At 39.1% G+C, this 24,780-nt stretch overlaps 1 protein-coding gene across 1 annotated transcript; it reads left to right on the forward strand.

The window, feature by feature from the left end:
* Positions 1 to 216: 216 nt before the first annotated feature.
* On the forward strand, positions 217 to 23,234 carry LOC113066559 (beta-1,4 N-acetylgalactosaminyltransferase 2-like). Its single transcript, XM_026238449.1, has 11 exons — positions 217 to 514; positions 1,976 to 2,026; positions 2,117 to 2,254; positions 2,328 to 2,434; positions 2,823 to 2,860; positions 3,324 to 3,504; positions 13,720 to 13,806; positions 19,491 to 19,672; positions 19,759 to 19,902; positions 20,468 to 20,693; positions 21,054 to 23,234. Exons 1-11 carry the CDS (start codon positions 402 to 404, stop codon positions 21,233 to 21,235), a joined length of 1,449 nt encoding a protein of 482 aa, XP_026094234.1. The 5' UTR covers positions 217 to 401; the 3' UTR covers positions 21,236 to 23,234.
* Positions 23,235 to 24,780: the final 1,546 nt, after the last annotated feature.

The following is a 24,780-nucleotide window of genomic DNA, read 5'->3' on the forward strand; positions in this document are numbered from 1 at the left end:
AGGAAGTATATATATCATAATGTAGGTGTTTAAAATGCATACACAGTTCGTAATAATAAATTGGACCGCTTTAATGCTGTTAAAGAGGATGCACGAAGCAAACTGCTTGACATTAAGCAAGACGCAACCAAATTACAGAAATGTTATGTGAAAATCTTTTCTTATTAATAAAAGCGATCGCTTATGTCGCTCCAAACAGTCACACATCCGTCCTCTAGTCTCTGTCACTCATTCACCTGTTACTCTTCAACAGGTAGCATCTGATACAGTATCTGTAATAGTCCTGTCTTTATTTAGACGCTTATTAGCGTAATTTGAGTTTCAAAGTTTCATTTTGATGTAGATATAGACCGCCTATAATTAAATATATTACATTGTTTTTAATCGCGACAGATTTAATCATGTACGGATCCGGCAGAACTTTATTCCTCGTCATTGTTTTAAGTGGCTCCCTTTTCGCCTTATTTTATATTGGCATGGTTTTTTGGAGTAAAACTTCACTACCGATAATGAGGTAAGTGCCTTGTACATCAGTATAAACTTTATTTATTTATTTATTTATTTATTTATTTATTTATTTATTTATTTATTGTTTGATTGATTGATTGATTTATTGATTTATTGATTGATTGATTTATTTGTCGTGTCCAAATGTATTTTGATGTATTCAGCCAAATAAAATCATATAGGTATCTCACTTGTACTATTTCGATTGATTCTGTCAAATACAGTCATATAGCCTACTTCTGAATTAGCTGAATCCAATAATGATGAAGGACATTTTTTAATGCTTAATATAACTTAGAAATATTTTGTGTAGCCTATATGGATATACAAAACAGTGTACATTTTTTCCTCGTCATTATCAGAATACTATAGAGTCCGTGTGAATCAATTAAAAATTATGTTTTTCATACTAGGCTATTTAATAGATTTCCTATTCATTCCAGCTTTGAAAGGTAACAGTGCACGACGAATGAACAACGCCCTGCGAAGCTAAAGCACAAAGAAAACGTAACGCACAAGTGGTTAGACAGACAAAGGCAAAAAAATCGTTTTCCATTACAGTGACGTGGCATCTTTTTAATGACAGGCAACCCAGAACAACTTAACATTGATGAGCTCATGAGGGATAAGTTCTGCCTGGTGAAGAGTACCTGAAAACAATAAAATAATTGAGTTCAGATACCTTACAGTGAAAATGACTCCATTACAAGTTAAAAGTCTTAGAGTATATGATTTTAACAGTATTTAAGTATTTTACTAAATATTGCCTACAGTGCCTTAAGAAAGTATTCATACACCTTCATTTTTTTTCTTCACTTTTTGTTATTTTGCTGCCTTATGTTATAATGCTTTAAATTACTTTTTTCCACATCAATTTAAACTCCATACAGTAGTGAAACAAGATTTTCTGGTCTGATGAAATGCAAATCCATGTATAATGTTAGAGGAAACCAGCTCTGCTCATCTCAAAATAAAGTGTGGGGGTAGAAGCCTCATGCTGAGGGACTGTTTTTCAGTGGCAGGGACTGAGGGACTCGTCAGAGTAGAAGGAAAACTAAATACACCAAAACATAGAGATAGCCTTAATGAAATCCCATTCCAGAGCATTCAGAATCTCAGACTGGGCAGAAGGTTCTCCTTCCAATAGGAAAATTACCCTAAGCACACAGCAAGAGTGGCTTATCTCTGTGAAAGTCCTTAAGTGTCCCATGCATCCACAGTCTGAGCTTTAACCTAATCAAACATTTCTGGAGAAAACTGAAAAGGTTTAACCCAGAAGATTTAAGAGTGTAAAGGCTACAAATAAAAATGTTACTCGTTAGCTAAAATGTTAACTCTTACAGGTAAAAGGAAGATATTTTATAAAATTCACTCCTGTTTAAGGTTTATTTAGTTGTAGAAAATAAGTCCATACAAACTGTACTCAATTGTATTTATTTTTTCCCCCCATTCACACAACTTTCTCAAGACTCTCAAACTGCGACCGTGATCCAGAGATCCCAGACTTTCCCAAACCAAAGTAAGTAGATTCATTTTATTTTTATGAGTGTCCCTGAAGCAATGAATTCCTTGTTTCTGATTTTCACCTGTTGCTTGTTACACATCTCAGTATCGGGCCTTTTCGTAATGAGAATCCAGCACCCTGTACTTGCCAAAACACTAATCCAGCAAACCAGTTTGTTTCAAAAGACGATATGGATGACATGCAGAAACGCCGGGCAGAAGAGTTCAGACAACACCAGATCAGGTTCCCCACAATTCCTCAGATCTCTTTAGTGTGGCACACACTTATTCCTCTGACTGAATGAGCTGTCTTTCAGATCAGGTAAAGAAAATGATGTTCTTCTTCTCGTCCCGGCCAACACGCCACTCCAGTATCCGATGAGAGGATTCAGAGTAACTCCCATGAATAAAACACTCATTCCTGGTGAGTCTGATTTCTGTCTGTCCTTTATTTGATTGCTAATGATCTCAGGTTTCTTAAATGCATCTCCAGAAGGTTACAGATTAAAAAAAAAAAAAAAAAATTGAATGCAGTCTCTTATTCTTATTCAAATGATCCTTCAGAAATCATTCTGATTTGCTGCCAATAAATAGTTTAGGCTAAGCAAGTTTAAAAAAGAATTAAATTGATGAATTAAAAGTGAAAGTAACGATATTTATGATGTTAAAAAAGATGCCTATTTAAAATAAATGCTGCTTTTTTGAATGTTCTTTTCATCAAATCCTTCGATCTCCTATATAATATAAGACTGTGAGTTGTTTTATTCATTTTTAACAATTTCATTAATTAAAGAAATGTATCACTATTAAAGGTCTAGCCCTGCAAACACAAAAGAGAGCGGTTTACAAGGTTTGTCCTGCTGAATATGGTGTTCTCACTAAAGGTGGTGGGTTTTGTTATATTGATCATAATCATAGGTTTGTTTCAGATGGTCTCTGAATGGGGGTCTGCTGTTCTGTTTTACTGTCTTTTAATTGATGCTTTGTGAGCTTTTGATCTAAAGCTGTTAAAGGTAGGGTAGGTGATTTCGTATAGGTTTGCAATAGCAAGCTAGCTGTGAAAGCATAAGATCCCACCCTCTTTGCAAATCAGAATCATAATCAGATTATATATATTCCGCAGACAATATGAAAACATATAAAAACATGTAGACCACTTAACTTATTAATTGCTATTGGGACGTTGAGAGACCTTCAACCAGCATGTTTTTTAACCAAATCACCTACTCTGCCTTTATATTGGGTGTTTTTTAAAAGGATTCATCACATGTGAAATATATAAAATGAGGTCAAATTATATGAAACCTCTCCAGGTTTCTCTAAGGGTGCATAAAGGAGTGCTTTCAGTGATGAATGTCCAGGAAGGAGAGCAGGTGGAAGGCCAGAATGAGCAACATCTGAGCATCTCATCCAGCAGCCTCCAACAGCTCAACGACCTGCTGAGCAGACTGACCTACACCAGCACCATCTACCACATCAAGACAGAAGACCTCGGTACGTAACCTGTAACCTAAAGAATAGTACACCTGAATTTTATCATTGTTTATTGTCATGTCATTCTATACCTGACTTGGGGCTTGTCCAAAAACCCACACTTTAGGTCTTTGCACTTGACCACTTATTTACATGCATGATATATTTCCTGTATTTGACCCAAGTATTCAAGTGAGCATTAAGACCAGACATGTGTGTAGAACTTTTCATTACCCCGATGGGTCACTCTTATAGTGTTTACAAAAATGCAAGTACAGAACTTTATTTTGATTTTCAGCACTTTGCATTTTACAGGTGTTGGTCATATAATTAAAATATCATCAAAAAGTTGATTTATTTCACTAATTCCATTCAGAAAGTGAAACTTGTATATTATATTCATTCATTACACACAGACTGATATTTCAAATATTTATTTCTTTTAATTTTGATGATTATAACTGACAACGAAGGAAAATCCAAAATTCATTATCTCAGAAAATTAGAATATTACTTAAGACCAATACAAAGAAAGGATTTAAAAAAATATTGGCCAACTGAAAAGTATGAACATTAAAAGTATGAGCATGTACAGCACTCAATACTTAGTTGGGGCCCCTTTTGCCTGAATTACTGCAACAATGCGGCGTGGCATGGAGTCGATCAGTCTTTGGCACTGCTCAGGTGTTATGAGAGCCAAGGTTGCTCTGATAGTGGCCTTCAGCTCTGCTGCATTCTTCCCAGACAGCAACATAGTTTTGGCCCAGATCCGGCCCAGATCTGGCCCACATGAAATCCATGTGGGCCAGATGTGGGCCAGACCTGGGCCGAAACTGCTTGCTGTCTGGGTTGGGTCTGGCGTATCGCATCTTCCTCTTCACAATACCCCATATATCTTCTATGGGGTTAAGGTCGGGCGAGTTTGCTGGCCAGTTAAGAACATACCATGGTCCTTAAACCAGGTACTGGTAGCTTTGGCACTGTGTGCAGGTGCCAAGTCCTGTTTAAAAATGAAATCTGCATCTCCATAAAGTTGGTCAGCACCAGGAAGCATGAAGTGCTCTAAATCTTCCTGGTATATGGCTGCATTGACCTTGGACCTCAGAAAACACCTTGGACCAACACCAGCAGATGACATGGCACCATAAACCATCACTGACTGTGGAAACTTTACACTGGACCTCAAGCAACATGGATTGTGTGCCTCTCTTCCTCCAGACTCTGGGACCCTGATTTCCAAAGGAAATGCAAAATTTACTTTCATCATAGAACATAACTTTGGACAACTCAGAAGCAGTCCAGTCCTTTTTGTCTGAGAGACGCTTCTGACGCTGTCTGTTGTTCAAGAGAGGCTTGACACAAGGAATGCAACAGCTGAAACCCATGTCTTGCGTACCTCTGTGTGTAGTGGTTCTTGGAGCACTTACTCCAGCTGCCGTCCACTCTTTGTGAATCTCCCCCACATTTTTGAATGGGTTTTGTTTCACAATCAGGTCAAGTCAAGTCAACTTTATTTATATAGTGCGTCAAAGCAACTGAGCAACATTCATTAGGAAAACAGTGTGTCAATAATGCAAAATTATAGTTAAAGGCAGTTCATCATTGAATTCAGTGATGTCATCTCTGTTCAGTTAAATAGTGTCTGTGCATTTATTTGCAATCAAGACAACGATATCGCTGTAGATGAAGTGACCCCAACTAAGCAAGCCAGAGGTAACAGCGGCAAGGAATGGAGTGAATGGAGAAAAAAACCTTGGGAGAAACCAGGCTCAGTTGGGGAGCCAGTTCTCCTCTGACCAGACGAAACCAGTAGTTCAATTCCAGGCTGCAGCAAAGTCAGATTGTGCAGAAGTATCTGTTTCCTGTGGTCTTGTCCTGGTGGTCCTCTGAGACAAGGTCTTTACGGGGATCTGTATCTGGGGCTGGGATCTGGTGGCTACGGTGACCTTGGAATAAGAGAGAAACAGACAAATATTAGCGTAGATGCCATTCTTCTAATGATGTAGCAAGTACATAGGGTGTTATGGGAAGTATTCCCTGTTCCGGTTTACCTAATTAATGCAGCCTAAAAATCCTTTAACGGATTTGGATATTAAAAGCATATTAGTATTTTATTTGTAAGCCAGGTTAAAGAGATGGGTCTTCAATCTAGATTTAAACTGCAAGAGTGTGTCTGCCTCGCAAACAATGTTAGGTAGGTTATTCCAGAGTTTAGGCGCCAAATAGGAAAAGGATCTGCCGCCCGCAGTTGATTTTGATATTCTAGGTATTATCAAATTGCCTGAGTTTTGAGAACGTAGCGGACGTAGAGGAGTATAATGTAAAAGGAGCTCATTCAAATACTGAGGTGCTAAACAATTCAGGGCTTTATAAGTAATAAGCAATATTTTAAAATCTATACAATGTTTGATAGGGAGCCAGTGCAGTGTTGACAGGACCGGGCTAATATGGTCATACTTCCTGGTTCTAGTAAGAACTCTTGCTGCTGCATTTTGGACTAGCTGTAGTTTGTTTACTAAGCATGCAGAACAACCACCCAATAAAGCATTACAATAATCTAACCTTGAGGTCATAAATGCATGGATTTACATTTCTGCATTTGACATTGAGAGCATAAGCAGTAATTTAGATATATTTTTGAGATGGAAAAATGCAGTTTTACAAATGCTAGAAACGTGGCTTTCTAAGGAAAGATTGCAGACAAATAGCACACCTAGGTTCCCATATGAGGACAAAGAATTGACCGAGCAACCATCAAGTCTTAGACAGTGTTCTAGGTTATTACAAACAGAGTTTTTAGGTCCTATAATTAACACCTCTGTTTTTTTTTTTTTTAGAATTTAGCAGTAAGAAATTACTCGTCATCCAGTTTTTTATATCGACTATGCATTCCATTATTTTTTCAAATTGGTGTGTTTCACCGGGCCGTGAAGAAATATAGAGCTGAGTATCATCAGCATAACAGTGAAAGCTAACACCATGTTTCCTGATGATATCTCGACTCCCAAGGGTAACATATAAAGCGTGAAGAGTAGCGGCTCTAGTACTGAGCCTTGAGGTACTCCATACTGCACTTGTGATCGATTGTCACGCTGTCTGGTCTCTGTTTCCCTGGGTGTCCACTAGTGGGCTCACTTCCCCTTAGGCACCTCACTGTAGGCACTACAATTCCCACCAGGTGTCTTCACTTATTAGTCATTAGCCTCCCTATATTAACCAGTCTTTTCCTGTTGTCTGCATGGAGTCCTTTCCTTACGTTTCCTGCCGCACCCAGTCTTCTCGTCTCCCAAGTTCCTCGAATTCCGAGTTCCTGTTCCCCTTTGTGTTCCTGTTCCTTCCTTGTTTGTTTATTTGGATTGTTTCTGGTTTTGATCCTGGCTTGTCTGGATTACGATTTGGATTACCCTAAATAAACACACCTGCAATTGGTTCTCTATCTCCCTGTGTTTCACTGGGTCACGATCGTCACATCGATATGATACATCTTCATTCACTGCTACGAACTGATGGTGCAACCATGCTAATGCACTTCCATTAATGCCAACAAAGTGTTCAAGTCTATGCAAAAAATGTTGTGGTCAATTGTGTCACTAAAATCCAATAAAAATAATAGAGATACAGCCACGATCAGATGATAAGAGCAGATCATTTGTAACTCTAAGGAGAGCAGTCTCAGTACTATGATACGGTCTAAATCCTGACTGGAAATCCTCACATATACCATTTTTCTCTAAGAAGGAATATAATTGGGAGGATACTACCTTTTCTAGTATCTTGGACAGAAAAGGGAGATTCGAGATTGGTCTAGAATTAACTAGTTATTTGGGGTCAAGTTGTGATTTTTTGATGAGAGGCTTAATAACAGCCAGTTTGAAGGTTTTGGGGATATATCCTAATGACAATGAGGTATTAATAATAGTCAGAAGAGGATCTATGATTTCTGGAAGCACCTCTTTTAGGAGCTTAGATGGTAAAGGGTCTAACATACATGTTGGTTGATTTAACAAGTTTATACAATTCTTCCTCTCCTATAGTAGAGAATGAGTGGAACTGTTCATGGGGTCTATAGTGCACTGTCTGATGCGATACTGTAGCTGACGACTGAATGGTTGCAATTTTATCTCTAATAGTATCGATTTTAGAAGTAAAATAGTTCATAAAGTCACTACTGCTGTGGTGTTGGGAAATGTCAACACTTGTTGAGGCTTTATTTTTCATTAATTTAGCCACTGTATTGAATAAATACCTGGGGTTATGTTTGGTTTCTTCTAAAAGAGAAGAAAAGTAATCAGATCTAGCAGTTTTTAATGCTTTTCTGTAAGATGGGTTAAGCAATACGAAATACCTCTAGTTTTGTTTTCCTCCAGCTGCGCTCCATTTTTCGGGCTGTTCTCTTTAGGGTGCAAATATGCTCATTATACCATGGTGTCAACCTGTTGTTCTGAGGTTTTGGATATGCTAAGGAATTTGGATACATCAGGAAGATAACTTAAAAAGCAGTCTTTTGTGGTAGAAATTATGGTTCTTCCATACTTGTAACAAGAAGTAGAATTTACAATTTTGGCTACATGAAGTTTGCACAAAACTAAATAATGATCTGAGATATCATCACTTGGCTGCATAATTTTAACACTATCAACATCAGGTCCATATGACAGTATTAAATCTAGAGTTTGATTTCGACAATGAGTAGGTCCTGAAACGTGTTGTCTAACCCCAATAGAGTTCAGAATGTCTATAAATGCTGATCCCAATGCATCTTTTTCATTATCAACATGGATATTAAAATCACCAACTATTAAATCTTTATCTGCAGCCACAACTAACTCACCAAAGTCTTTAATAAAGTCTGTATGGTGCCCTGGTGGCCTGTATACAGTAGCCAGTACAAACATAACAGGGGATTTATCATTAACATTTGTTTCTCTGGATAATTTTATATGAAGCACCATTACTTCAAACGAGTTATACTTGAAGCCTGGCCTCTGAGAAATCCTGAAAACATTGGTATAAATTGAAGCAACACCTCCCCCTTTGCCTTTTAGACGCGGCTCATGTTTATAACAGTAATCTTGGGGGGTGGACTCATTTAAAATAATGTAATCATCAGGTTTTAGCCAGGTTTCTGTGAAACAGAGCACATCTATATTATGATCAGTGATCATATTATTTACAAAAAGTGTTTTCATAGAAAGGGATCTGCTATTCAATAAGCCAAGCTTTATCCTTTTTATCCATATTGTATCTGTCTTTTATTTGTTGAACCTCAATTAAATTGTTAATCTTAACTTGGTTTGGACATTTTTTGTATTTTCTAGTTCGGGAACAGACACAGTCTCTATAGTGTGATATCCAGGTGAAAGAGTCTCTATGTGCTGAGAATTAGCTGACGTCTGTGACATGAGGCAGCTAGCAGACGGTCGGTTTAGCCAGTCTGTCTGCTTCCTGACCTGGGCCCCAGTTAGTCAAGTACAAACACTAAGACTATTTGCCATATTTCTAGAGAGAAGAGTGGCACCACCCCAGGAGGGATGAAGACCATCTCTTTTCAACAGGTCAGGTCTGCCCCGGAAGCTCGTCCAATTGTCTATGAAACCTATGTTATTCTGTGGACACCACTTAGACATCCAGCCATTGAGTGATGACAATCTGCTATGCATCTCGTCACCACAGTAAGCAGGGAGCAGACCAGAGCATATTACAGGGTCTGACATCGTGCTTGCAAGTTCACACACCTCTTTAATGTTATTTTTAGTGATCTCCGACTGGCAAAGTCGAATATCATTAGCGCCAGCATGAATAACAATCTTACTGTTTTTACGTTTAACATTAGCCAACACTTTTAAATTTGCCAAGATGTCAGGCGCTCTGGCTCCCGATAAACATTTGACTAAGGTGGTTGGTGTCTCTATATTCACGTTCCGTACAATAGAATCACCAATAACTAGAGCACTTTCATCAGGTTTCTAAGTGGGTGCATCACTGAGTGGGGAGAACCTGTTTAATGTTTTGATCGGAACAGAAGAGCGGTGTTTTGACCCACGACTACACTGCCTCACTGTCACCCAGTTGCCCTGCTGCAGGGGCTCTGTTGCCGGAACCGAACAATGTACAGGAATCCCTGAGCTAGACGGATCTAAAGCCGTATCTAGAGCCTTAACATTCTTACTGTTAACTCAATTAAAGTTTGGATGCGTGTCTCTAATTCTGAAATCTTCTCTGTTAGCCTAACAATTTCCCTGCATTTATCACATGTGAATCCCTCATCTGCGACAGAGATAGATAAACTGTACATGTGGCAAGAAGTGCAAATAACAATAGCAGGAGAAGCCATTACTCACCGTGCTTGATGAAATATTCTTACTGCGGTTGTTTGATGAACTTGTGAAAAACTGGAGCGAGAGAGAGGAGAGGAGAAAAGAAAACAGCGATAGGTTCGAATGAAGACGCTAATTACAATCTAACGAGTGCTAATGCTTTGCAGGTGTACTGCACTCATGGATATAAAATAAAAGTGAATGATCAAAATGAATGTGATAAGATTGATCAACAATATCAGAAATATGGTGTTGATTAAGTTATATTTTATCACTTTAAAAAACAGAGAGTGATAGTAAGATAAATATTCTAGAGAGAGAAAAAAACAGCCACACGGAGCTATGATTGTCAGGGTTTGGCAAAGGAGGAACTCAAGTGCAGACAGGATTCTCAACACGAAGGGTTTATTAACACAAAAAGGTGAAAACAAAACCCGCGAGGGGGAAAACACTGACTAAGGTAAAGACTAAATAACTAAACAGGACTGGGCTGACAAGATAAACAAGGACTCTAAATACTAACTATAAACAAACACTCACGGTAAGATAAACACTCATATGGAGGAACAATCAAAGTCTCAATCACAGAGTGGAACACAATCTCAGTGGAACACATATGAGGAAAAAATGAACCGACAAAAGAGAGAGCACACTAGGAGATCTAAATAGGGGAACTAATAAAGACACGACAGGTGGCACAGATAGGACAATCACGACAAGACTAGGATAACAAGGGGGGCGGGGCAAGGGAACAGACAACACAAGCACATGGCCCAAAGACAAGGCCATGTGCTTGTACACAAAACACGGGTCTGTCATGATCCTGCCTCAAAGCTAGGGAAAAAAATCAAGGACACGAGGGCAGAATCATGACAGAACCCCTCCCTTAAGGAGCGGCTTCCAGACGCTCCTCAAGGGAACATCAAACATGGGACATGACTGACATGACAGACTGGGACACAGAAACAAACCAACAAGACATGACAAATAATAACAAAGGCAAACATGAATACACAACGGCAGGGTTAGGGTGGCATATAAAAAAAAAACAAACAGGGAAGGGGAGGAGGTGGGACCACAAAGTTCATGGGGGACAGACCAGGGTGGGTGGGTGGGGCAGGAGTCTTAGGAGGACGCGACGAAGGCTGATGACGAGGGGTCCGGGCAGGTCTGGGTGGTGAGGGGTTGGGAGAGGTCTCTGGACAACTGACAGAGGACATGACAGGAGCAGACACAAGACGCGGGGCAACACTTACGGGACGCGGGGCAACATCAACTTGACGAGGGGCGACTACATCAACAGGACGCAGGGAGACAACAGCTGGACACGGGGAGACAGCTGGACACGGGGAGACAACTGGACACTCGACGACGTCTACTGGACAAGGGGAGACAACAGGACACGGGGAGACTGAAACTGGGTCAGGAACTGCGCTAACTATGGCGGGCTCAGGATTTCTGGGGACAGGGTCTGGGGACAGGACAGGACTGGTAGGGACTTGCAGGATCTGGACAAGACGAGACAAATAATCAGACAAGGCTTTAGCGGCAATAATAACCGGCATCTCCTTACGAGATGAGACAGACTGTATTAGAGTTTCTGCTGCAGAGTCGGCCGCGGCTCTCTCCTCCGCCCTCACGACTGCAGACTTGAAAACAGTTCTCTTATTCGCCGGTTCGGGTTCAAGGGTCACCGCTGCTGGCTCGGGCACGCCAGCGCTCACCGCTGCTGGCTCGGGCACGCTCTCCGCTGCTGGCTCGGGCACGCTCTCCGCACGCCAGCGCTCACTACTGCAGGAGGAGTCAGAGTCGCAGGACCGGAAGACCCCTTCTTCTTCCTCTTCCTCCTTGGCCGCGGTGCAGAGGTCACAGCTGGAACCGAGACGGGTTAGGGGAGTTTGGCCTCAGGCAGGGCAGACTCTGACGCCAACGACTCTGAAGCTGACTCCCACGACAATCGTCTCCCTCGCTTCCTGGGGAGACTGCTGGCTGTGGAAGGCGCCTCAGGACTCTGGGGGGGATCTGCCTGTTCCCCCAGTGTTGTGACGGCCAGGAGACGACCCTCTGGGATCACTGGCAGTTGGGTCGATGGTGGGGACCTCTGGGGGGAAACCTGCAGCTCCTCCTGGGAGAACTTCTCCCACAGCCGGGCATAATTGTGAAGGATCCACTCACCCTCGGGAGAGTATGGGAGGGTGACCCCCTTCCTGTCGGTGGGGGATGACGTCCAGCATTGCTGGCGGAACTCCAACAGGTGTTGTAGCTCGGCGGTCCTCCTGCCTGCTGAGTTCCTTTTTGGTCGGTTCATTCTGTCAGGGTTTGGCAAAGGAGGAACTCAAGTGCAGACAGGATTCTCAACACAAAGGGTTTATTAACACAAAAAGGTGAAAACAAAACCCGCGAGGGGGAAAACACTGACTAAGGTAAAGACTAAATAACTAAACAGGACTGGGCTGACAAGATAAACAAGGACTCTAAATACTAACTATAAACAAACACTCAAGGTAAGGTAAACACTCACATGTAGGAACAATCACAGTCTCAATCACAGAGTGGAACACAATCTCAGTGGAACACATATGAGGAAACAATGAACCGACAAAAGACAGAGCACACTAGGAGATCTAAATAGGGGAACTAATTAAGACACGACAGGTGGCACAGATAGGACAATCACGACAAGACTAGGATAACAAGGGGGGCGGGGCAAGGGAACAGACAACACAAGCACATGGCCCAAAGACAAGGCCATGTGCTTGTACACAAAACACTGTCATGATCCTGCCTCAAAGCTAGGGAAAAAAATCAAGGACACGAGGGCAGAATCATGACAATGATTAGCTACAGAAGGCCAACAGGAAGTAGAGAAAACACTGTCCAACAGCAACACCAGCAGTCAAGGAGTATACAATCCTCTCCAGGGTGCGGTAATCCTTATTGCTTGTACACTTTTTTCTACCACATCTTTTCCTTCCCTTTGCCTCTTTATTAATGTGCTTGGACACAGAGCTCTGTGAACAGCCAGCCTCTTTTACAATGACCTTTTGTGTCTTGCCCTCCTTGTGCAAGGTGTCAGTGGTCATTTTTTGACAACTGTCAAGTCAACAGTCTTCCCCATGATTGTGTAGCCTACAGAGCTAGACTGAGAGACCATTTAAATGCCTTTGCAGGTGTTTTGAGTTAATTAGCTGATTAGAGTGTGGCACCAGGTGTCTTCAATATTGAACCTTTTCACAATATTCAAATTTTCTGAGATACTGAATTCGGGATTTTAATCATCAAAATGAAAAGAAATAAACTTGAAATATATCAGTTTGTGTGTAATAAATTAATATAATATACAAGTTTCACTTTTTGAATGGAATTAGTGAAATAAATCCACTTTTTGATGATATTCTAATTATATGACCAGCACCTGTAAATGTCTTTTCAGTTTAGTAATAGTGGTACTTCTAATTAAGTGATAAAAAGCAGTTGAAAATGTTGTAAAAAATAAACATACTCATCCTAAAATGTGCAATACTTTGTTTTACTACCAAATTAATATCTAATTATCATTCACATTTAACTGTAAAGATTTCCGCAAAACCTTCTGAGATCTCTGCAAAAGTCTCATGATTTATTTCCAGAACATGATGCACGATATGATACTCTTAGACTCAAATACCGCTCCAGAGAAGTATTCAAGATTCAAGTGTAGATTTAGCATGCATTAAGACTGCTGCACTTTGTTGTTTTACTTCCAGTTGCATGCGCATGCTCTTAAATGGCCAAGACCAAAAATGTGGTTTTTCGACAAGCCCTTGGAATATAATGATTCATACAAGGAAAACTTTTATGATACTACTAAGTTTCATAAAACATTTCATTAAACATTAATCTGAGTGTACTGACTTTACAAATGCATTTATGTCCTTAGCGTACTTCTCTTTTGAGAATCACGAGGTCATATTCCCGATTGAGATCAGACGTTTGTCAGTTCCTGTACTGTTTGACCCAGGAAAAGGTGAGCTCAAATACTTACACTTAAGAAAAAAAAAATAAAAAAAAATAAATAAAAAATAAATATATATATATATATATATATATATATTATATATATATATATATATATATATATATATATATATATATATATATATATATATATATATATATATATATATATAATAAAATTAATAAAATAGAACTATTACTTATAATAATTATAATCTGTGAAATTTATGGTATAGGAAACCAGCAGATATGTACCTGAAAAAATATGGTAGCCACAATTTGTAGGACTTACAGTGAAATACAGTACATTTAATTAACTGATATGATGTTAATATACCAACTTATCTTTATAATGTACCAACCATAAAACCACAGGTGATATTGAGAAAGCTATATGTGGTCCTGAACCACAAAACCAGTCTTATGTGTAATTTTCTTTAATATATGTACATCATCTGAAAGCTGAAAGATTTCCATTGATGTATGGTTTGTTATGATAGGACAATATTTGGCACAGATACAACTACTTGAAAATCTGGAATCTGAGGGTGCAAAAAAAAAAAAAAAAACTGAGAAAATTGCCTATGAAGTTTTCCAAATGAATTCTTAGTATTGCATATTTTTTATCAAAAATTAAGTTTTGATATATTTACAGTAGGAAATTTACAAAATATCTTCATGGAACATGATCTTTATTTTATATTGTGTCCCTAATACCTGTGTACTTACATAGTAACTAGATGTGTTAATATTATGTAACCACAGTGTAAGTACAAATTGGTACATAGCTGTAATGTTTGTCTAACTACACATATCATGTAACAAGCCACTGAATGGTATGTGTAAGTACAGATGTGTAACAGGACATTGGTAACAACACTTTTTTGCAATGAAAGTACAAATGTGTAACAGGACTAACAGCACTTTTTGGTAAAGACTTTACATTAGATTTATCATGTAATTACTCTGATGTTACAGAGTAGCGGCCAGTAAGTTATGTTTTACATAGAAATTGTGGTTGGTGTCCAAACTGTTACACTTTTATATTAAGTGTACAGTTCATGAGGAGTTATCATGCAAGTACACTGGTATTACAGTGGTGCACCAACTCCAACTCGAGATCCAACTCCTCTTACTTTACATATCCCTAAACCTACCCATTCCAACCCGCGGATCCTATTTCCACCCCTAAACCTTCCCATGTCCACACCCTGGATCCCATTTCCACCCCTTGGATTAAATGGTTCCAATTACTCGGCTTCCGGCTTTGCTACTGTTCGGACGCTCTAGCTTACTGCTCTGCGCTTTGCTTCTTATTTCTGTAATTTTCTCCGATTTTTCTAAGATTTTTACTTCAGCAGATCAGCACAGTGCTCAAACAACAGATTTTTGGCACAAACGCTAAAACTAAAAACATTGGGACTGGAATAATACTACAAAAAGAAGACTTTGCCTCCCACTGCCAGCAGCTTACATTGCTGAAACGGAATAACAACTGCCTACATTCAAACAGAAGAGAGAGAAAATGCCTCCTGTTGGATCTACTTGTTGCATGAACTGCTTCAAACTTCTACAAAGGATTGTGATTCTTGAAACAAAGTTACTTTCTGGACTTCCGAAACAGATGGAACACTCAGCAGACCGTAGTCATGGACCCCCTCAGCATACAGCCGGTGAGTCCCATGAATCTTCTGAATCTAAACAGTTTATACCAAGTGTAGAGGAACAAGCCGAAACTGACCGACCACACAAATTGATGGCACAAACAGGGAGCAAGACCCAAAGGAACACGAGATATCAGATTGTCACGAGTTTCTCATATTGCTGCCATAGCTTCCTCTATCCCAGATTTGACTATGACAAGGCTTGTAAATACTGGTATTCTACCACCCCCTATACATCTGGAGAACAGATTTGAATCATTAATAAATGTGGGTGATGAATCCCCAAATGTGACTGAATATGGATCGGATCAACCAGCAGCTAAAATCGCTACTAACAGGCGCTCAAGGTCGAGCAGACAGCGATATTCAGCTCAGAGCGCAGCCGAGCCCAGGACTCTGATAGTGGGTGACTCTGTTATCAGAAACATTAGTAGCAGGACTACGACAACATGCCGCCTTCTTCAAGCAACGGTCTCTGATGTGAACAAGGAACTTAAGAACATTCTGATGAAGCTCAAGACTGCAAATCGAATCATCATCCATGTGGGAAAGAATGATATTCGGAAAGAGCAGTCAGAACTCCTTAAGAAGGACTTCAGTGAACTCTTTGAAACACTTCAAAGACTCGAAGTTCAATCATTCATGAGTGGACCACTCTCAGCAAGGGGAACAAATATGTTTTCACGGTTGCTTGGGCTGAAACCATGGCTAGAAAGATCTTGTAATATAAAAGGAGTGAAATTCATCGACAACTTCAATCTTTTCTGGGGCCATAGACAACTGTTTAAACCGAATGGCCTCCACCCAAACAAACTTGGTGCTAGAGTGTTTAAAGACAATATCTACTTCTCCCTGTCATCCTTCAGCAAAGTGTGTCAATCCATTCAGCACACACACACACCGGGTCCGAGTCATCATGTGGTCGACATATCCCACAAGGACACTGATAACACCACGAATCCAAAACAAGCACTGCTGATAGACACTATCCCTGCTGAGCCCTGCCCACAGAGCGCCTCGCAGACAGACTGTGATGAAAACAGCCAGGGAAGCCAGGACAACACATCACAGCCACCGGAAACACCAGAGACACAGCCCATCTCACCAGACACATTATCCCTCTCTCAAGCATCTCCAATTCTGTGCTTCTCACAGAAAATGGAAGAATTGGTGTATGCTGGGACTAAACTCTCCCATTCATTCGCTGCTAGCCCGCAGATATCAACAAAAAAATGGCGGGCCCCCCAACCACCAAAGCCTGTGGGCCCTGTTCCTATGAGAGCTCTCAGACTGCTTCCACAACCCCAGGGCTTAAACCCTCTGTCTTCTGAAGGTGAATCAAAAACAACTGATAGCAGCTCTCAGTGATATGTGCCGGGTCCCCGCTATAATAGCAGCAACATTCACAAATGCTTACAGAACAAGCGGGAACCCAGTGTGCCTGTAGCTTTCTCTATTTCAGTTTTATAATGTGATAGAAAGTCTAAGGCCTTCTCAAGCCGAAGGGCAAACTCATCTAATCTGCGGCCTATTATGCATCAAACTAAGATTGATGTAAAGACACAAAGCACTGCCATCAAGTTACCACTTTTAAACATTCGCTCACTAAAAAATAAATCATTTCTAATCAATGACTTTATAACCACAAACAATCTGGATTTTATGTTTCTAAATGAAACATGGCTAGAAGACAGCTGCAGTGCAACAATCCTAAATGACGAAGCTCCTCCTAACTTCACTCACATGAGTGTTTGCAGGACTGTTGGGAGAGGTGGGGGTGTAGCTGCTCTAGTTAAAGATGTCCATCAATGCAAGCAAGTGTCATTTGGTCAGTACCTGTCTTTTGAATATCTAGGGATTGTGCTGAAAGGTGCCACATGCATTCTGTTCATTATTATTTACAGGCCTCCAAAATACTCTCCAGCCTTTGTTGAAGAGATCACAGAAATGTTATCAATAATTTCCTCAGAGTTTGACTGTTTTGCAATTGCAGGGGATTTTAATATTCACGTAGATAATGCAGAAAACAAAACTACAAAATAAATTATAATGGTTCTAAACACTTTTGACCTGATTCAGCATGTGCATGGACCCACACACAAAGGTGGATCTAGTCATCAGTAGGTGTCTAAACATTTCATCCATTGTTACTAAGGACATAGCACATAGCATCTGATCACTTCTGTATTTTCTTTGATATATTGATCCCTGCTACCACTGAATCTAGATCTGTCTCTGTCAGAAGGAGATGCATAAACGAGAACACAAGTGTACTATTTATGGAGGCTATATCTTTAACACCAAGCATTTCTGCAGACTCTGTTGATATTCTCCTTGATTCCTTCAACTCAAAAGTTAAGAATGTTATTGATGATATTGCACCAACAATAGTCAGGAAGAAAACAAACAGACAGAAATCAGTTTGGAGAAGATCAACAGCAGTTCAGACTATGAAAAGAAAATGCAGAAAAGCCACGCGAATGTGGAGGAAGACGAAACTTGAAATTCACTATAGCATCTATAAAGACAGCCTTCATGCTTTTAATGTGAAACTAGCCACAGCTAGACAGTAACTTACCACTCGTACTCTTTTTGCCACTGTTGATAGACTGACAAACTTAAACTCAAATGGATACCTGGACAATTTTCAATCTGGTTTCCGACCGCATTACAGCACAGAGACAGCACTCATTAAGATAATAAATGATATTCGCTTAAATTGTGACTCTGGCTAAATATCAGTGATGGTATTGCTAGATCTCAGTGCTTCGTTTGACACTGTCGATCATAACATACTACTAGAGAGACTGGAAAACTGGGTCTGGCTTTCTGGGATGGTACTCAAATGGTTCAGGTCATACTTAGAAGGGAGAGGCTATTATGTAAGTCTAGGAGAGCATAAGTCTAAGTGGACGTCCATAACATGCGGAGTCCCACAAGGCTCAATTCTTGCACCGCTCTTGTTTAGCCTGTATATGCTTCCACTAAGTCAAATAATGAGAAAGAACCAAATTGCCTATCACAGCTATGCTGATGATACCCAGATTTACCTAGCCTTACTGTATCTCCAAATGACTACAGCCCCATTGACTCCCTCTGCCAGTGCATTGATGAAATTAATAGTTGGATGTGCCAGAACTATCTTCAGTTAAATAAGGAAAAAACTGAAATCATTGCATTTGGAAACAAAGATGAAGTTTTGGTGAATGCATACCTTGACTCTAGGTGTAAAATAACAAAAAATCAAGTCAGGAATCTTGGTGTGATTCTGGAGACAGACCTCAGTTTCAGTAGTCATGTCAAAGCAGTAACTAAATCAGCATACTATCATTTAAAAAACATTGCAAGAATTAGATGTTTTGTTCCAGTCAAGACTTGGAGAAACTTGTTCATGCCGTTATCACCAGCAGGGTGGACTATTGTAATGGGCTCCTCACAGGCCTTCCCTAAAAGACCATTAGACAGCTGCAGCTCATCCAGAACGCTGCTGCCAGGATTCTGACTAGAACCAGAAAATCTGAGCATATCACACCAGTCCTCAGGTCCTTTCACTGGCTTCCAGTTACATTTAGGATTGATTTTAAAGTACTTTTACTCGTATATAAGTCACTAAATGACCTAGGACCGAAATATATTTCAGATATGTTCACTGAATACAAACCAATTGTCTCAATCAAAAACCATTAATTGTGAAATGTCTTAGAAGGGATTATGGGTCTTACTTGTTCTTTTTCACTTCCAAAACAGTTTATTTTTAAATTACATGAAACATCCGAATTATATTTTCTATTGCAGTGTATGTGCTTCTAAACAGTTATTTTACTATCATTTATATACTATTATAGTTTTATTAATATTTTAAATAGCATGTATTTGTTTTATTAAGTTTTCATTTTAGTAGTCATGATTTTGTTATGGACTTTTTGTCATTTTTATTGATATTACAGTGTAAGCACAGTGTCTGTATCATGTGAACTCAATCACCATAATAATTGTCTCCCTCTCTCTCTCCCTCTCTCTCTCTCTGTAGATGTGAACTCTCAGGTGACTGTGCTAGTAAAAGCATTTCTGCGTTACAAAGAACTAAATGTCCTCATCAACAGTATCCGTGTGAACTACCCAAAAATAAAGATCATTGTTGCTGATGACAGTCTGAACCCAGAGAAGGTGGTCGGTGACAATATAGAGCACTACATAATGCCCCCAGCACAGGTACAAACATCAGGTTTTTCAAGTTGACTGTTAATATAATCTTCCTGAGGTGTGAAGGTTACTTGTTTCATTGTTTGGCTTTTCAGGGCTGGTTTGCAGGAAGAAATCTGGCAGTGTCGCAGGTCACCACTAAATATTTCCTGTGGGTGGATGATGACTTTGTGTTTCTCAATGAGACGCGCATTGAGAGCTTTGTGAACATTATGGAAGCCGTTCCTGAGCTAGATGTGGTAATTATGTCAATTTTATCATCTTGATGACATTTGTAATTACAAACAAAATTGTGAAATATAATTACAATCTAAAATAATCTGTCATATACATTCAAATGTATTCCTGTGATCAAAGCTGAATGTTCAGCATCATTACTCCAGTCTTTAATGTCACCTGATCCTTCAGAAATCATTCTAATATTCTGATTTGCAGCTCAAGAAACTTTTTATATTATAATCAATATTGAAACAGTTGTGCTGCCTAATATTATCATGGGAACAGTGGTTTATCATTTTTAGGATTCTTTGATGAATAGAACAAAGGCATTTATTTGAAATCTAAATCTTTTTTTACCATTATAAATGTCTCTTACTGTCACTTTAATGCATCCTGGCTGAATAAAATTAACTTAACTGTGAGTAATTAAACCTGTGAATTTTCTAATGTACATGTGCAATAAATGTTTATAGTTCACTAAAAAATAGTTCAAACCAATTAAGAACTTTATTGTGTCCAATATTGTGTCTTATTTTTATGTTTGTGAAAGACCTTGACTGATCTTATTCTTTCTCTCTCCATCAGGTTGGTGGTCAGGTAGGAGGAAATCAGTTTGTCTTCCAGCTGCAATACGAGGAAGGGAACAGTGAGGAAGGCGGCTGTATCACGCGTGTCACTCGTACCCATGCGCCCCTGCCGGGTTTCAACGGCTGCTTCTTTGCAGATGGAGTCGTCAACTACTTCCTGGGCCGGACGGAGGCTGTGCGGAGGGTCGGTTTTGACCCATTCCTCAAAAGAGTGGCTCACACTGGTGAGTGGATCTTAAAACATTCAGATCAGATGAAGTCAACCATTTATTTTAGATTAAGTTCGTTATTAAAGTTGCCCAAAGACCTGACTATTGTGACTATACGCTTTGATATACATTCCAGTGGATATATTCATCCACTGGCATGTAGGTCTTAGATAATTCAAGGCAATGGGTGTGGTACAGATTTTGATTAATTGTCCAAGAACAACAGTTTATGACAGCTGACAAACAAGAAATGTGAATGAAGCTTATTCTTGATCCACGGTGAACAAATCATTTACATGCCAGCTATAGAGATAGAGATGCCAGAGATAATAAGTGTTCATTCAAGAATCTGTTTTTATTCTATATTCCAAACAGAATTCTTCGTTGACGGGCTTGGAGATTTATTAGTTGCCACCTGTAAAGGTCTCAGTATTGGTCATCAAAAACACGGTTCCACGAACAAGTATGGTTCCTACAGGCATCCTCCCAGAAGTGATACACAGGCGAAGATGACCCACCATTTTTTTAAGAACCATCTGAAATGCATCAAATACTAAGGAGCATTTGAGGTGAAACATGCCATGCCTCACACCTCATTAATCATTGTTTTTTTTTTTTTTTTTTTTTTTATTTACTCTACAAATCAAAGGTTTGGATCTACTTATTCACAAGAAAGCTTGTTTTTACCATGGAATAAAAAACTAATTGCTATTTTTCAAAATTCTGATTTTTTTTCTTCGCTATTCTGATTTTACATCTCAAAATGTAGACTTTGTTTCTTGCCCTTTTTTCAGATTTTTTTGTTTAAATTTCTTAACTTTTTTCTCTCATAATTCAGAGTCTGTAATCTTTTTTTTAATTTTTTTTCACAATTTTTGCAATTTTTTTATTGTAAGTCTGTATGACAGTTATGACTCTTTTTTTCTCTAAATCACAAGAAAAAAGTCAAAATTGTGTATTGTGAGATAGAAACCCAGTATTGCGAGATATAAACTTGCAAAATTTCAATTACCTTTAAGTTAGTCCATGGTGAAAACATGCTTAAAAAAACATTAAAGCTATAAAAGAACAGATGGAAGAATGAGAATTATATAGTGACCAAACATATTTACTAAACTTAATGTTTTCATGGTCTGTCAGTGAGAACTGGTTGACTGGGTTTGATTTTCCTTTCCTTTCATATCCACTCCAAATTGTTTATTTTTTTAATTTTTTTTTTTTTTACTTAATTTAATTTGTGCAAATGAAGTAATGGCCTATGGGTTGGATGTTCATGTGGGTAACTGGTAATGATTTCAGGATAAGGAGGGTGAAAATGATAGTGTTACATTCCTGTTTTTTTATAAGTGGATCATACACAATTTTTATAAGTGAAGTATATAAAAGTGTACGCTGTTAAATATTACAGCTTATGCTGGGAGTTCATTTTTCAAAATTTTTAAATGTTATTGCTTATTTTTAGAACATTCAAAGGTAGTTAATTCAGAAATAATGTTCATAACAATGGTAGTATTAGCAAAGTGTTCTTACTTTGTTAGCTGGGATAGCACATTAACAAGTGAACTGAAAACAAGTGTTGCAGTTCCTGTGAATCACCTGTTTACTGTACACACTCTCAGAATAGTTTTTTTTACAAAAACTGTCACATGGGTACTGCCCCAGTGACCGCTTTTGTGCGTTTTTTTCTGAGAGTGCTGTTCATTTTAGCTTGAGGTAGAAAAATATATTTTTGTAAATATATTTTGATGGTGTAACCTGCATATTACTTATTTATATAAGAGTCAAATTTGTATTTTATTTGATAAAATCAACAGGCCTGCAAAGTTACCATTGTCACCAAAATGTCAAAGTGTCATCGGTCTTTCATCTTTGCATGTTTACTGGATCAATATTGTCACTAAATACATTGCAGTGCCAATAAAGTTTCAATGCTCGGTTGTCATTTTATTTTTTGAGAAAATTATTTATTTGTTTAGTCTTCAGCTTATGTATCCACTGTAGAAGTAAGCTATTTTCTGCAAATGTCCGACTTACCACTTGTTAGCTGCTATAGATAAATCGCTAGAAGAATAACAAAGTGCATTAAACATTAAACTTGTGCTATAAACCAATGTGTTCATGATTAGGACAACACATTAACATATTGTGATAGCACATACCAGTTTGCATTGCAATATCAATCAGCATAACGGACTGTTTTTATACAGCTAAAACAACCGCAGGCGAATGACACCGGAAGCTTCGGACATTCAGGTTACACAAAATAAGGCAGGCACGCAGATGGCACTAGGGACGGGGGGACATGACCTCCCCAGATTCATAGTGACCCGATCCAGTCTAGTCTAAGCAGAAGCGACCCGGCCCACCGCTCCTGCCGCTAAAAAGCACGCTTTTGACCGCAGTGTCTGATCGAGTCCCAAAACCAACTTGAGAGAGATTGAGAGAGATGGCAGATAAAAAAGAGCGTTTACAATCAGGCAAGAGGCAGGACCCACGTAAATATCAGGGGCTCAGGGTTTCATATATTTTTGAAGCACCCCTGGGCGCCGCCATTGGCTAGCGGACCCCCACCTGTGTCACGTTGACAGCGAATAACTTTAAATCTGAGGCGTTTAAAGACTCCATTTGTCCATTAATTATTTCTAAAGAAACACGAAAATGTATAAAAGGCTCCATTACCTTGTATCTTACATTATGGTCCGGAAGAAGCAGTTTTTGTAAAAAAATAGGCTAATGATTGCATCATAACCAGCGACTCTCTGTCGCACAGTAGATAAATAACTGTATGGACAGGAGGAGTAGCTCGCAGGCAATCTTTTATTGTCTATGAGGTTATCGGTTGGACGTGGTGGCATAAAGTCAAGGGAGAATTAATCAGAATACTTACCAAAACTTGCACCTGTTCTCGCTCGCATTCTCTTCAAGATTCGGTGGGTTATTCAGATTTCTCTTGGCACAGCGATTAGAAGACGTACAGGTTGCTCACGTGACAACTTACGTCATCAAGCTCAGTTTGAGTCTGTGCAGTACACCCGACCCCCAGGAAGCGCGTGCTTCTAATTGACTTCATTTTTCTCCGTTGAATCCAATGGTGTCGCTGTGTCCATTTCTTTTACTGTCTATGGTAAATATCGGGGCAGCTTTCCAGCGGTGGAGAGAAACTCAAGGATTGGGAAGGGCTCGAATCGGACGCCAAGGTTTCTTTGTTCCTTTTTGATAGGTGAGTAACGTTGATTTTGCGTTGTTTCACACAACTCATCCATGTTGGCTTTTGTTTGAATACGCCTTGGTCGTTGCCATGGTTGCGTATGTATGTGTGGGGTGAAGATTTCAAAATAGGGGCGAGGCATGGTGGCCGAGAGAGCTCAACACGCTGCAACTTCACAAAACGCATTCAAATAGAAAAAGCACCAGCAAATTAAGAAAAGTTCTTCATCAGTTTGACAGCACACATGCTGAAAATACTCGCAATACAATGAAATACAAAAAACTGTTTTTTTGAATTTTTGAAAAATTGTTTTTTGAATATTGATTACCATTTGTATAACCACAATTGTACAAATACCATGGTTAAACTATGGTTAGAGTAGTGGTTAATGTGTGCATGATTACAGTAACCATTTTTTGTTAGCTTTTTTATATAATAAATGCATTTATTCATTCATTTCTATAGTAAATTCACAGGGCTATGGTTAGTTTTTGTAAACTAAGCTGTAAAAGTAAGTTAGCCATCTTACATAACCTTTCACATTTACAGTAATTAGTCAGCTTATTTACAGTAGGCTAATAATATCCACACAAAAAAAACTAAGGAATGGTATGACCAGGATTGTTCAAATAAACAAAGATCTTTTCAAAAGCAAAAATTCATATTATGTCCCAGCCATATTTGTCACTTTACGGTTCCCTTAAATATTTCTGATGTGGTCTGTGTTTTTGCAGCTCATTTCTTTATTTGTTTGTATTGTGAGTATTTGCAGCAAGTGCTGTCAAACTGATGAAGATGCTGTCTTAATTTGCAGGTATTTTTGTCATTTGCAGCACGTTTAGCTCTCTTGGCCACCGCAGCAGGTCCTGTTGGGGTATGGGTGTATTTGTTTTG

This window comes from Carassius auratus, chromosome 50 (assembly GCF_003368295.1).
Source record: "Carassius auratus strain Wakin chromosome 50, ASM336829v1, whole genome shotgun sequence".
Lineage (NCBI taxonomy): Eukaryota > Metazoa > Chordata > Actinopteri > Cypriniformes > Cyprinidae > Carassius > Carassius auratus.